Source organism: Colius striatus, chromosome 1 (assembly GCF_028858725.1).
Source record: "Colius striatus isolate bColStr4 chromosome 1, bColStr4.1.hap1, whole genome shotgun sequence".
In the NCBI taxonomy this organism is placed as follows: Eukaryota; Metazoa; Chordata; class Aves; order Coliiformes; family Coliidae; genus Colius; species Colius striatus.
The window spans coordinates 86,577,704-86,593,754 of NC_084759.1; the positions used below are offsets into that span (position 1 = coordinate 86,577,704).

The window sequence follows — 16,051 nt, forward strand, 5'->3', positions numbered from 1 at the left end:
GCTTTCAAGACATTCGGACAAAAATATTTATTGGACACAGATGACTTTCTCTTTGCATAATATAAGACTTGTTAATAACTCTAGAAAACAGTTATTACTTACATAGGAGCAATGGTGACAACGTTTCCTTTAGGCATTGAGAAATCACCACGATCTCTTCCAACAAGAATAGCTTTGTACTTCAAAGTTGTCCTGCTTGGGTTTTTCAAATGAACCTATCAACAACAACAAAACCAGTTTATTTTTATTCAATTTTTAGAGTATAAAAGGTGTATTCTGCAGTTAAAGTTCCATAATACAAATTAAGTATATTATAAAATAATAAAGCACTTGCAATTACTAGGTAGGTCCTTTTTCTTCCTAAGGAGTATAGTATTCCCATAGACCATCCAATTTTTCTGAGCACTCTTTTTGCAGAGTACACTATATTCCTATGTTAATCTCTTACTTCTCCCTATCATTGATCTTGGATTTGTCAGGTTTGTAGAATTTTTTCTGTGCTTAAGAGTATGGGGAGAAAACAGTAGCAGAAGTCAGAATCTGAAGCCTGAAGAGGAAAAAAAGAAGATGCATGCTTCCATCTTCTATATTTAGTAGTCAAATGACATGAAACCCATTCATCTTCGTTGTAGCATATATATAATTTAAAAATACATATATCTACAGTGCTTTCACTTTGTACTACTACAGAGCTAAATTTGATGATACCTGCTTAACAACAGTTGCGTGGAGAGCACCTGTAAATTCTATAGTGTTCTTGGGTAAGTAGTGAGGGAGACTTTCATATAGGTAAACACACAGAATAAGCATCATGACTGGATTTGGATCACAGATGTCAGTGGCCTAATATTAAAAACAGAAAAGGAAAGAAAAAAACAAAAAAACAACAGATATTCTCACTTAAAATTCTATCTGTATGAGAATATGAAGATGATGAACAAAAAAGTTTAAGGTAATTCTTATTATACAAATAAGAACTAATAACTTTAATAACTGGATTAGGCCCATAGCTAAGATGAATATAAATACGACAATGTACAAAAAAACCCCTAATTCTTGAATACCACCAACACATTCTGGTAATAAACCAAGACTAGTTCAGCATAAATGGATGTTCATTTCACTAAAATTAAGCATAATAGAAAAAGCAAGTAAAATTCACTGACTAGAAAAAAAAGTGTATTTATTATCTTTAAACAAATCTTTTAAAATCTTGCCATTTACAATGTAAAATATCTCCCCAAATGCTCCTAGACATGTTTTTGTAGTTATTTATTAGGACATTAACACCATCCTACTAACAGCTATATAGTTAATTTTATTGCAAATGCCAAATGGCTTTATAAAACGTAGCAAGCATTACTGAATCTTAAATATTTGATTTACAGAAATTAATTTAAATGGCAACTGAAAAACATATCCAAGCTTTAGTCCTCAGCAATTTTGCTAAATCACTGAAAAGAGAGAGGTAGAAACTCCTCCATTAAATATATTAACTTTTCAGAAGGCTAATCAAATAGTAAAGAGACTTAATGAGGTAAGCATCTTCCAACAATTACAGGCAGGAAAGATCTGAGTCAAGACTTAAACATAAAAATCTGGACTTCCTAAATCAAACTAATTATGTATTTTAAAACTTCATGCTTAGGAACTTATATTACAAATAAAATTAAATACTTATATTAGAATAAAATAGCCTAAAATATACTAAAGAAAGTATTACAACTGCGGTTAATTTATCTCCTGAATTAAATATCAAGTCATACTGAAAAATACACACACTTGGGAGTAGATGTAAGCAACAAACCACTGCATTGACACGTCATGTCATTAAAAAATAGTTTTTTCATTTAAGAAATGTAAAGCCTTACATAACTGGGAGTCACTCAATATAGAAATACTCTTGAAAGACCCTCCTTCACATAATGCAAAGTCATCACCTTTTTAAATCCTTTCACCTTATAAGTGAAAGAAAAAAAGAAAAATAAATATTTATTGTGCTGTTGCTGATCAGCACTGATACACTCTCTAAGCAGCTTGGATTAGTTGTACATAACTACAAGTAACTTGTAAGTATTAATGAGACGCCCCCTCAGTCTCTTCCCCAGGCTGAACAGTCCCAGCCCCAGTTCCCACAGTCTTTCCTCATAAGATGCTCCGGTCCCCTGATCATCTTGGTAGCCCTGTACTGGACTCTCTCCAGCAGTTCCATGTCCCTCGAGCTGGGGAGTCAAGAACTGGACACAGGACTCCAGATGAGGCCTCACCAGGGCAGAGCAGAGGAGGAGGAGAACCTCCTTCAACCTGCTCACATACTATTCAAGATACACTGTTCTTGATGTATCCCAAGATACCCTTGATCTTCTTGGCCACAAGGACACCTTGCTGGCTCATGTTTAACTTGTTAAACCAAATTATCCTAACAATTAAAAAAGGCAAAACAAAGCAAAAAATGTAATGCCTTTTTTTGTTTATTTGGAAGAGGAATGAAGAGTAATACATAACTATTTTATTTAGAACATTATTTTTGTTTGGACCAGTTTTATTTCCAACAGGATTATTTAGAAATGAGTATAATACAGAGGACTTGAATCTACCTCATTAGTACATACACGGCAGGCACATTGCTGGAAAGACATCCAGAAAAATCTGTAGCTTGTAAGCAGAAAAGAAACATAGAGTTGTATGGTATTAACTGTGTGTTCTCAATATTAATATCATTCCTCCTCCAAAAACCACTGCAAGTAATAAGATCTCCCAGTCACAATGGTAGCCTACACTGTGTGTCAGGAAATAACAGCTGAGTTGATAACAGCACACAGATCTTTCCAGACAAGCAATAGTCACACCAATGACTGCTACACAAGCATAGCTTCTGTATGCACAAAAATCTCACATATGCATTGTAGGCACGTTTGCTGATTCAAGACTAACCAGCTATCAACAAGTCCAGTAGACAGTTTCCATGCTCTTCTGAGTATATGTCTCTCATGTAAAGCTTTATAAGGAAGGTCTTCAACGTAAGCTGAAAAATCAGCTAGCCTGCAATTTTTTGTAAAAAATTGATAAAATTATAAAGAAAAAACTTACAGCAGAAAAGTGGCCTGTGCAAGGCTGCTGGGTGTGCTTTTGTTTGCTAACTCTGAATTTTATAAAGTAAATAATATATATAGATTATATGAATTTTCTGCTGAATGCTGTTGTAAAGTACACTGATTTTTTTTTAATTGATTCCAAGAGTAGTTGATTAATGCTATAAATATGGAAACATTAACTAATGCAAATAATATTTTTACATAGATTTGTGTCAGAGAGCAGGTGACTGACTAAATAGCTACTCCATTTCCTTTAGAAGTAGTTCATCCCAAAGGCTGCAGCTCCTTTCTTTTTCCTTCTGAGTCTGCTCTGCAGTGCTCAGGCTCTCCAGCACGGCCTGCGCCATGGCCGCCTCCTCACACGTTCTCTCACCTGCCCAGGCACACTCTCCTGGAGCTACTGGGTGCTCTCACTCCTGCCATTGCCCTCCATGGGTTGCAGGGGTACAGCTTATGTTCTCATCACAGGTTGCAGAGGGATCTCTGCTCCAGCGCTCCTCCTTCCTCCCTCCCTTTCTGACTGTGGGGTCCACATGGTCACTTCCATCTTGTACCACTCTTACACCTCCTCCCAAGCACTTCAAATTTCCGTCCTTAAATATTGATGGCAGAGACGCCAGATTGGCGCAGCTGGGCTGGAGGTGGGTCTGAACCCAGGAGCCAAGGGAAAGTCCAAGAACTCTTTACCGGGTCTGCACTGCAGCCCCATCCCCCTGTTACCAAGCAAAAGTGCCTCCTCACTAAACAATGACATCAGTATACTATTTTAGGATGAAAATTGCTTAAGGCTAAACTATGGTGATGAAGTTGTATCAACTCGGTTTTCTTTTGATACTTGGTCAGTAAAGTCTCATTTTAACACTCATTGTCAATACTACTAAAATTTCCAGGGATCTCTGAGAGTGACAAATATTCCTATACTTTAATATTTCTTCTGTAAACTACACTATTACATTTTTTCACATGACCACACTTTCAAGACCCACAGAACTTTATTTTTATGACCAACTATATTCTTGTCCTCAAAATGATTAGATGTTAATTGTTTAATTGAAGCATTAGAGAGAAAAAAAATCTATACACCTTTTAAAATGTATTAGTAGGAGGCAATTTTCATAATAAACCATCTGCTGCAGAAACTCAATCCTCTCCAGCAGATGAATCAAGGGAATGGATACTATTTCTAAAGGAAACAGTAGCTATTTAGTCAGTCACCTGGTCTCTGACACAAGTCTATGTAAAAATATTCTTTTCATTAGTTAATGCTTCCATATTTGTAACATTTGTAGAATGCTGAACTGCTTCTTGTCTCCATTTTTCTGAACATGTCATTATTAGTTGAATAATGTAATGATGCAAACTGTTCAACATATGTAAAAATCATACAGGTAGGCTTTCCCCACTACAAAGCAATGATGAAGATAGACAATCTATGTCGAGAATCTAAATCAAGAATTGCAAATGATTACTGAAGAATGTGGTAAAAGTATTGAACAAATAGAAGGTAAGGAAAACTTTATACTAAATTTCAGAAATAGAAAGCTATACATTTAACCTTTATAAGTAATTTCCAGATTTGCAAGGTTTAAATACTGAATTTAAAAGGTAAATATACAGGAGACAACATTGTTTGGGGGAAAAAAAAAAGTTTCCTAAGTTTACACAGACTTTGTGCAGCAGCCAAGTTTTCAATAAGCTGGAAGTCAGAGTGAGAATAGAACAGTCAGTAAGTCTAGAAAAAAAAAATCAAGTACTCATTTAGGCATCTAAATAAAGCTTAAAAGTCTCTGTATTTGTTCGTTTTTAATGTACATACATATGACCATACTTTTTGAAAGTCTCTGTCTATCCCAGATATATCCTGTCTCTCTTTAGAATTTTGCCAGGTGAGACCAATATCACATCTGAATAATTTTCAGTTGCTCTGACAAAGAAAAAAAAAAGCATCATGGATTTTGAAATATAAATCTCTTTTCCTTTGGTTTCCACAATGTGTTTATGGGGTGCACAAGGGTATAAGCTAGGTCAACTTAAACAGATGATGCCTGAATGCATCACTTGTCTGTTGCGATTGAGTATGTTTCCACAGATCCCATAATGACAGTAAATCATAGAATCATAGAAAAGAATCATAGAATGATTGAAGTTGAAAGGGACCTTAAAGATAACCTAGTTCCAAGGCCCCTGCCATAGGCAGAGACACTTTCCACTAGATCGAGGTGCTCAAAGCTCTATCCAACCTTAGATAGTTCCACAGAGGGCATATCTACAATTTCTCTGGGCAATCTCTCTTAATGTCTCCCCAGCCTTTCAGTAAAGAACTTCTATCTAATATCTAACTTAAATTTACCCTCTTTCAGTTTAAAACTATTACCCCTCAACCTATCACTACACTTCCTGATCAAGAATACCTCCACATCTTATCTGTAGGTCCCCTTTAAGTATTGGAAGGCTGCTAGAAGCTCACCCCGGAGACTTCTCTTCTCCAGGCTGAACAACCCCAACTCCCTCAGCCTGTCCTCTTAGGAGAGGTGCTCCAGCCTCTTACCAAGAAGGTCCATGTCTCTCTTATTTTAAGGCCCCTAAAGCTGAACACAGTACTCCAGGTGAGGTCTCACAAGAGCAGAATCACTTTCCTCAACTTGCTGACCATGCTTATTTTGATGCAGACCAGGATGCAATTGGCTTTTCAGATTGACATTACCAGGCCATATTCAGTTTTACTACCACAAAAACTCACAAGTCATTCTGCATAGGGCTGCTGCAATCATCATCCAGCCTTTATTTGTGATTGGGATTTCCCCCACCCCAATTCAGGACCTTACATTTGGCCTTGTTGAACCCCAGGAGGTTTGCATGGGCCCATCTCTCAATCCTGTCTAAGGTCCCTCTGGATGACATCACTTCCTTCTAGAGTATCAACTACACAACTCAGCTTGTTGTCATCCACAAGCTTGCTAAGAGTACAGTCAATCTCTCTGTCCAAGCACCTGACATGTTAAATAATGCTAGTCCCAATATGGAACCCTGAAGGGCAACTCTCATTCCCGGTGTCCATCCAGGCATTGAGTCACCGTCCACAACTCTGAGTACAACCATCAACCCAACTCCCTATGCACTCACTGGGTTACCTCTTTTAAAGACAAGGATGTTGTATGGAATAGAATCAAGTGCTTTGCTCAATATCATCAATAAAGCTGAATTATAGCCTCATGTTCTTTATCTAATGCTCTGATTTATCAGGCTTACAGATCAAAGCAAATAGTTGTTGTATTCAGTTTTATAAGGTTTAGGAAGACTCAGTACTCTACAACTTTCAATTGTTTTTCCAGAATACCCTTAGGAAAGTTATCCATGATAAGACAATTGCTACTCTAAAAAATAAAGGTGATTTTTCATTTCTTCTCTCTTCTGTATTCTGAATTTAAGACAACACATCAATATTAGATTCCTATTTCAGGCAAATCAAGGTATTTATTGTAACATTATAAATTGGTAGATAGAGAGATACAGAGTTCTATCTGTGTATTTGCAGTATCATAGAAACTTTGATCAAAAATTAAGTATTAAGAAAGAAATCTTTTTCCTTAAATTTACTTTTTTCAAGAAATTGCAATATTTACCAAGCAAATGTCCCCTTACTAAAGTCCAGGAAACTGAACACAAAAAAAGTGTTAATCATCTTTAGAAGATAATTACAATAAAAGAATGATTGAAACATTGACAACGAGGTTACCATTCTAAATGTATAAAATAAACTCTAGAATATCTCAATGAAAAAAATTGACATATACTGGAAATTTAGAACATTCTATGTTGCCACATTTCTTTCCTCCTACGCACATAAGATGCTGACGATGGCATCTTCTTTCTCTCCTTCATTTCAGTTTCAAGTCTTGGTGTTACCATCTACACCTTTTTCTTCCTCATATGGCTACATTACTACCCAGTTTCAGTGTGTTCTACTTCACAGCTATACTGAATTCCTCTCTTCATTTCTACAGAATAGTCACTTTCATTTTCAGCTTCTTAACTGTCTCTCACTTTACTCATAACACCTCTTATAGATTGTTTGAAAATATCATCCATTTTACTTGGTCCCAAATACAAATTTCAGTATTGTTGTCCCCAATTTTAAATCAGTCAGTAGCAAATTGAGTTCTTCTACTGGCAACCTCCAATCACTGCATCTTCTCTCCTAATCTATCCTTGTCACGTACATTTTTTTTCATATCACTGCTATCCACCATCCTATCTTGCAATACATTGTGCTGTCAATGAGATCTTCCTCAAATCAAAGCACTTTAGAACTTAAAAATATCAAACACAAAGAAAAAAAACATAGACACAAATAATACATCAGAGTTGAACTGTCAGTCATGATTAGAAAGTGGAAACAAAGAATTTCTTTCCCAAAGTATTCCATCTTAAATCTACATCTTAATCCTTAAGAGGATTTAAAAGCCTTGAACTCCATCAGAGGTATCACATAAACTTGCAGTGGAAGTCTTCCAGACAGTTAAACTTTTTTTTTTTTTTTTTTTATCACAGAATCTTAGATTTTAAAGTGATTGAAACTGTTATCTATTCCAGACTTAATACATGTCTCAGCTTGTGCTGCTACCTTATATTAATTAATGCAAAGCTGTCCTGAAAGTTAAGAAGCAATGATTGCCTGATAGTCAAGAAGTGTTTAAACATTTTCACCTCCTAAATTTAAGAAACGAGACTATCAGACAAATACCAAGTTAGGACAGTTTAGCAGGATTCATGTATTTGGCTGCTTTTACTGTTGAAGAGCAAGAATCATAGAATCATAGAATCATAGAATGGTCGGGGTTGGAAGGGACTTTTGGAGATTATCTAGTCCAACACCCCTGCAGAAGCCGGTTCACCTAGATCAGGTCACACACGAACATGTCCAGGTGGGTCTTGAAGACTTCCAAGGAAGGAGACTCCACAACCCCTCTGGGCAGCCTGTGCCACTGCTCCCTCACCCTCACAGTGAAATAGTTTTTTCTTATATTTAAGTGGAACTTTTTGTGTTCCAGCTTCATCCCATTACCCCTTGTCCTGTTGCTAGCTACTATAGAAAAGAGGGATGTCCTGACCTCCTGACACCCACCCTTTAGATATTTATAAATGTTAATAAGATCACCTCTCAGTCTCCTCCAGACTAAACAGCCCCAGCTCCCGCAGTCTTTCCTCGTATGAAAGATGTTCTATACCCTTGATCATCTTGGTGGCTCTGCGCTGGACTCTCTCCAGCACTTCCCTGTCCCTCTTCAGCTGAGGAGCCCAGAACTGGACACCGGACTCCAGATGAGGCCTCAAAGATGAAGTCTGACTGCATATATAACAACTTTCTGTTAACTTTGACAGAAACAGAACACAGTAAAACGGAATCATGGAATGCCAGGGGTTGTAAAGGACAATCTAGAGATCATGCAGTCCAACTGCTTGTTAAAGCAGCTTCACCTAGATCATTAACTTTTGTTAACGAGATCCCCCACTCAGATTTCAACAGGCTGAACAGTCCCAGGTTTCTTAGCCTTTCCTCATAGGAGATGTTCCAGTCTCAAGATTATCTTGGTAGCCCTCCAGTGGACTCCCTCCAGAACTTGACACCAGATGAGGCATTAGCAGGGCAGAGTAGAGTGGGAAAAGAACCTCCCTCAATGTGCTGACCACACTGTTCTTGATGCATCCCAGAATGCCATTGGCCTTCTTGGCCACGAGGGCACATTGCTGGCTCATATTTAGTTTATTATCAACCAGGACTCCCAGACCTCTCTCTGCAGAGCTGCTCTTCAGCTTAAGAAGTTTCTACAGTGGTCTTAGAAAAGTGTATATGCATTCCAATAGAACTATGTAAAAAGTACCCTTTACTTGGTGTGGGTTTGGGATTCTTTTTTTTTTTTTTACTTTCCACAATATTTTTTTTTGCAGAACTATTAAAATACAAACTTATAGGTCCAAAATCTGTTCCTTTTTCTATTGTTGACTGATTATATAACATTATACATTTCATAGTCTGTATGGAGGTGGACTTTCCCACTTATAAAAACACCAATATCTCAAAAATATGCTGAAGTAATAATATTTTAGTATTGTAGACACTGTAGTCTTAAACCACACTAAGTTAAGGAGAACTGCTTCCACCCTTCATGTGGTTAATTCCTTTTGCATATCTGGCATACAGTCCTGTCTTCATGTGCTGAAATGCTTTTTTTTCATATTCAAAGTTAAGGAAAAATACACCTTCACTTTAAGGATTATATATAGATTATCTTTTTATGCTTCCTGTCAGTCACAAGTATACAAAACAGTAGATTTTCTTGGTTTAGTCTGTCATATCAAAGTCATTTATAACAGCAAATTTGTATCACGCCATGGAAACAAGAAAGTAGTAGGGTTATTTTTACCCTGTAATCATAACACAATCAAAGGGAAAGGGGAAAAAAGTTTTAGTTGAACTTCCTTTCCTACCACTTTATTCAGACCACACCTCTCTTTCTGATTCCTAATAGTATTAATTCCTTTGGAAAGTTTTCCGATACATCACCAAACACTATGTCTATTCTACTCTATCCTCTTCTAGTCTTCTAGTCAGTCCAATATGCCTCACACATACCCCAGCACACCACAGTCCCCTGATATTCACTTTGTTCATGACAGACACTGAATCATTCTGCAGATTCTTAAGAGAACGACGTGACATCAGTTTTACCTAGTTTTGGTAAGAACAGGGTTTTTAAGGACTCAGGGAGCAATAAAGAAAAGAAAATGAGAAGAATCTGCTATTTTAAATAGGTAATAATTAACTAACATAACCAGCATATGGAAGAAAAGAGCATGAATCCCTGTGAGCATGTAACCTTGTTATACAGCTTTGTCATTGCTATTAATGAGCCATAAGACTTGTACTGATTTTACAGAGCCTGAGAACTGAGGTTTGACAAGTCTTCTCTGTCTGAAGGGTTGTCAACTAGTTTGTAGAGCTTTGATTTTCTTGATTTACGTGTGACGGTAACTTTTTTAATTAATCATACCTCTATGACTAATTTGTTTTACTTTTATCTTTTAATGGTACTATCAGAACCCAAAGCTATAACTAACTCTCAAATGGTCAAGTAAACACATGCTGACTCGAAGCAGAAGAAAATTGGGTTTAGAGGCAACAGAAAGAACAAAGGAAAAATATCTAATATATTATTTGAGACATATAAAATTTGGAGCAGAAGGCCATGGAAAAAATAGAGATGTAAAGCACATTACTAAACATGTAAAAATGATCTCAAGTGGATCCTTGATTGAAGAAGAAACTAACATCAACATCATATTCCTTCCAAAAGTGGATGCCAGAAACTGAGGGTTTACAATGCTACTCTCAGCAGCAGTCCAAAGACATTGACTTCCATGTACATCAAAGCTGTGACAGAATCCTATGTGCCTTCATGATTAGACCTAAGCATCACAAGACATTCACATAATTTCTTACCATTCATTTTTCATGTTTAAATATTCTTAATTTTTTTCTGAAAAAGAATCGACATTCCCTTAGAATGTTAATGATCAATTCCACTCATGTCCTGTGTGATTTACCATGCTAGAATCTGAACTGAATTAATCTTACATTAAGCTAGTTGTACATATGCAAATCTACAAAGCAAGGAATTATAGAAATTACTTGTAATTAACTTTATATATATATGAAGAAGCATTTTGGTTTCCATTGTATGGTAGTACGTCAGGAAACAGAACAGCTTCACTAAAATCTCACCTTAATTTGATGTACAATATTACTATCATACAAGTAAAAAAAAAAAAAAAGAGAACTGATAGTACAAAATTAGTTACCTTTATGTCTATAACTAAACTGACAGCACGCATAGCACTCACAAGAATCAAACAGTTGTGCAGAAACTGTTCAGGAGTTTTTGGATAAGTATACATCCTTATGAAGTGAGTAGCAATCTAGACAAGACAGAAAAATCATACTTTTGATCTTCCATTAAGTAAAGTTACTATGTTTGTATTTTTACTCTTTCTGTAATTCATAAAATCTAAATTTTTAACTAGAATTCCCCATTAGGAATATACCCAGAGAAAAGAAAAATATTGAAATAATCACTCTAGACCTGAAAAATATTGTGTTTTTTTCTCTTTAAAAAAACACATAAGCCAAAAATTCCAAAGGAAAATAAGGCCTGAATAAACCCACTTATATTAATAAACTGTATAAAACTTACTCAATATTAAGTACTTACCAAATATGGACAATAAGCTGCTAGCTGTGCTGCCAATACCAGACCATCTTGAAGATCTTGGTCAAAATTTACTACCCATCTCATTGGTGGTACTTCCCCTGATTTAAAAATAGAGCAAGATGAATTAAACTTTTCTCCCCTGAGATGCTTATTCTAGATAGATAACCATTTATAATGACTGAGGAAAGAACAGAAAAGAAAAATGTGCATACACATGTAGACATATAGAATTTCCCAGGCATAATTCTTTTCCAAAGCCATGACTGAACATATGAAAAATCTCACCTAGAATATTGTAACTATCATTCATACATTATAATACACTATGCGTAAGTATTCATCACAATGGAAGGGAAAGCGGGTAAGATAAACTTATCTTCACAGATTAGAAACCTAAACACGTAAATTATTTGTATTTTCACAGACATTACACTCATAGGGCTACTGAAACTCATGAAAACATGCATGAATCCTTTAAAATTGCAATATTTAAGCACATAAAGAAGGAAAAGTTTATTGGTTTTCTTTAAGGTCCTGTTAAATTATTTGGCACAAATGCAATATAAATGCAAGCTAACAGTTCAGTTCCTGCAGCACTGATTCCTACTTCCACAATTCTTTTGTAAAGCCTATGCCTCAGAACATTAGAATGTTTTTTTATTTCTTCTTTTTTATTTACAATGAAACTGATTATTAAGAAAGTAAATATAGTTAAATTATTAGTATTCCTTATCTGAAGTGTTATATGTCTTGAATATTTAGCAAAGTATTTCAACAACAGACTTTTGTTAAGCATCATAATTAAACCATAGGAAGAATACAGTCATATGAAAACTCCCAACCTGAGACATTATCTAAAAAAAAGTTACTGACATACCAATAACTAATAGTTTTAAATCACTGCCTACACTCAAGTAGTGGTACTTTGCTCAGATAATATGCACTTTATGAAAAGTGAAGGCATAGAAGCTGATCCATTTTTTTGGCGAGTAATCAGATCACAAATATGCAAGTACTCAGTCATGTCTTCTCTCTTCTATTTTCTGCAGTTTCTTCCAACTTATATTACAAAATACTTCTTGCTAATTTTGTTTTCTTTGCTGTTTCAGGTTCAAGATCTCATATTTTGGGAACACACTGAGTCACTGATAAGGTTTTCACATAGATTGGGATCATACTTTCTCACATAGAACAAATTGTACAGGTTTTATTTCACTGACTATCCAGAGAGTGTGTTGTTTACAAAATCTGAAGCTTCCCAAATTGAAAAAAAAAAAAAACATCGATATCCTTCAGTATCTGAGATAACCTAAAATCTCCTATATATTATAAACACATAAACATCTTAACGTTATGAAGTAATGCTCTTTTGTAAATATTCTATATTTTAAAGGTCTCTAAATTTTCGGAAAGCATACTATAAACTAAAGTTCAAGAAAGATAAATTGAAATACAATGGTCTGATATAGTCATCAAAAATGCTGAATTTTTGCTCTCACAATTTAGATGATGCTGTGCTATAGGTGTAACACTTCAATCAATAAGAATTTCAAACTTAAGACAGTACTTATGGGTTTCTTATATATCCTATGACAAACAACTAACAAAACCACAAGAAGAAAGAAAGTAAGCTGTTGTGTATTGAAAATTATTATTTGTAAGATAACCTTATTCATTCCTAAGTAACTTCAGATGTCTGCCAGACCAACGTAACTACAAGTTACTGTTTGAAAGCCAGGCCGCAAATCCAAAAAACATTCAAAGTGGAAAAAAGTCTCCTGGTCTTAAATTGAAACAGTGGTAACCATTCCATGTAATATTGAAGACAGTAAGAAACTTCAAAAAGGTTTGGTTTTTTATTTCACTTGAGTTTATACTTCCTCAATTGCCTTTACTCACTTCTGCTTGCTATCAAGTGTGCTTGGAAAATTGTAATTAGTTACAGGGGGAAAGTAGATAGAGATGCTGCTCCTAATGTCAGATCATAATTTATCAACATCAGCTCAAGTATTTTCAATTGGTCCTTCAAGAAGTACTGTTAAATGAAATTTGCAAATAAGTAGCTATTATCAGCTACAGTTATAAATTTGGTTTTCTAACACCTCATTCATACCAAACAGATTAGTTGTAAGCTTATAAATTTGTTCTATGATGCAGTAAATATTATGTTTCAGAATAAATTGAAGAGATAAACTGTTCAAGAGCCAAACGGAAGAAATAAAATAACCACAGGAAGTGGTTAATAACCACTTAATAACCATAACCATAGGAAGTGCATTCAGATGGATTCTGCAAATTACATATATCAAATTGCAATCTCAAAAATTTCTTCCAGGAAGGATTAATTTTTAAGTATTTCTTTCATAAAGTAAGATAGCTAACACACAAGAGAATTTTATCAAACTGTGACTTTATACATTATAGAAGAGTGCAGTTTTCAAAGATTTTTCAGGAATATCCAGAAGTAAAATTTGGACATGCATATGTTTTGCACCAGGGGGTGCTGATTCATTGTGATCCCACTAAGAAGGACACTCAGACCGCATGAAGTGTCACTGCCAGTTATTGGAGCTAATGCTACAGGGAAAAAATGTTATTATAAATTACCTTACATACCTTCAGACACTGGGAAACCTAAGTTGAGCTGCATAAAAACTGACTTGTAGTCAGTATGCAGCACACCATACTGATGCAGTCTGTGGAAAGGGTAGGTCTTAAGGGATTTTGTTGAAATAGAACAATTCTGCTAATCATTTCTACCATCAGATAAAAAGAATATCCAGGTGAGAACTTAGCACTGCACTTTTAGTTAAAGACAAGGACAAGTAGGTGGCATAATCACTGGCATCAAGTGGGAGTTACCTGTTAACTCTTCTGTTACAACTAGCTAGCTAAGTTTATCCTATAGCCAAGGGATGTGCATAGTGCTGCACAGGCCTGTGCCTACTTAAGCTAACTGTTATGGACCACTTAGCCCCTTTATGGACAATGATCTTCCAGTTAGGATCACTACAGCAAATTAAGGGTTTGGTATATTCATACTATTTGAAGAGATGCTCATTGAAACTACTTTTTCAAAACAAACAAACAAAAAAGTATCCTTTCCAGAAATTATCAAAACCAAAAGTATTTCTCATTACCATGTACTTTGTGAGGAAGTACTTGGTACAGTTTCAGGGTTTTTTTGCTTATTTTGAAAGGAAAAAGTATTACAGAGGAATGAAGCCTTCCATTAGTGAAACAAAATGGCATTTAAAATTAAAAAAAGAGTTATTTAGAAAGTAATTCCCTACGGGACTTCTTATGATATGACACACAAAGTAGTCATTCAGAAAAAAAAAAAAAAACAAACCACCATATTCTGTAAAGAACGATCCTTATTTGTGACATGAACATTAAATCAAGAATCTCAGAAGGTGTACTATCAAGAAAGATACTATATACTTAAATACAACTTGCAACCTGCTGCTTTTAGTTGCAGTCAGTTCAGACTCACTTTTTTTTTTTAGTTTCATGCTCATGTAAAATGATGTGGGAATAAAGATGTTCTTTGGTCTAACTTACTAAAAGCTAGAGATTTAGTATTACTTTTAAAAAATACTTTCAGAGTGCTAGAGATTATTTCTTTCACTGCCACTGTTAACTGCTGTATTGGAAAAAAGACTGTATTGAAAATTCAGTGGGAAAGTAATTAGGGTATTTATAACTAATTACATTTTTTAAATTAATTTTAAAAATCAATCAACAACAAACTCCATACCATATTCTAAGCAAATTATTGAATGATTCTTTTGTTTATGTATAGAATACAGACACTTCAGCCTCTCAAAAACTTCTATCACCTCACATCAACTACTTGCAGATAATTCAGAATTCTCATATAGATGTAGTAAGAAGGAATGGGAGTAGATGCTGCACAAATTTACCAGCAAAAGTATATAGAGTCATCTGAGCTTAACTCTGAGACATTGACATTTGACACTTGTTCAGTGTGGCGATGTTTTAGCTTTGTCCAAAATCCACTACTTTTGTCCTATTCATGCAGTAAAGTGAATTCAACTATTATTTCAAACAAAAGAAGAGATCAGCAGGTCAATGTTTTTTAGATCCAATTGTTCCTGCTGTCCACACCTCTATCTGCAATACTCTTTCTAATTAAACTGTTTAGTCTCTTGATTCTGTACACATCTAATTACATTCAACACGGTGGTTTTCACAACAGTAAAATCTTGGATCAAAACAGATATAACTTTGGACAGCACCTTCTTCACTCTCCCCAAAAACATATTTTCCATATCAGAAGACAATTGAAAATATTAGTATAAATTATTACACAAAATATGTTCTATCATATATTAATTATATTTTTTTTTCTTCTGGAATTCTCCAAAGTGTTATTTTGTTCCATTTTCTTTATTAAAAAAAAAAAAAACTTTAATAGTTCAAATAACGGAACTGTCATGAAAGGACCCTTTTACAGAAAACCTCTTTCTGTGTTTACAGAAAACAAGTTTCTTCTAAAACATAAAAAATAGTTATCTCAAAGTACTATCTAAAAAAAATCATCTTTTCAGAAGGAAGTTTTAATTCAGTATAGACTTCAAATTATATTTCCATTATTGTTGTTTCATTAATATAAACAGAAATAAAACCTAAATCATTTTACTTATGTTAATTTCAATATTC

General features: G+C 34.8%; 1 protein-coding gene across 1 annotated transcript in view; it reads right to left on the reverse strand.

Moving 5' to 3' along the window:
- The window catches only part of CFAP47 (cilia and flagella associated protein 47), a 278,645-nt gene that overhangs the window by 176,209 nt on the left and 86,385 nt on the right, over positions 1-16,051 (reverse strand). The window contains 4 exon segments of the mRNA XM_062004443.1: positions 103-215; positions 709-843; positions 10,956-11,072; positions 11,366-11,463. Coding sequence (XP_061860427.1) covers positions 103-215; positions 709-843; positions 10,956-11,072; positions 11,366-11,463 — 463 coding nt within the window.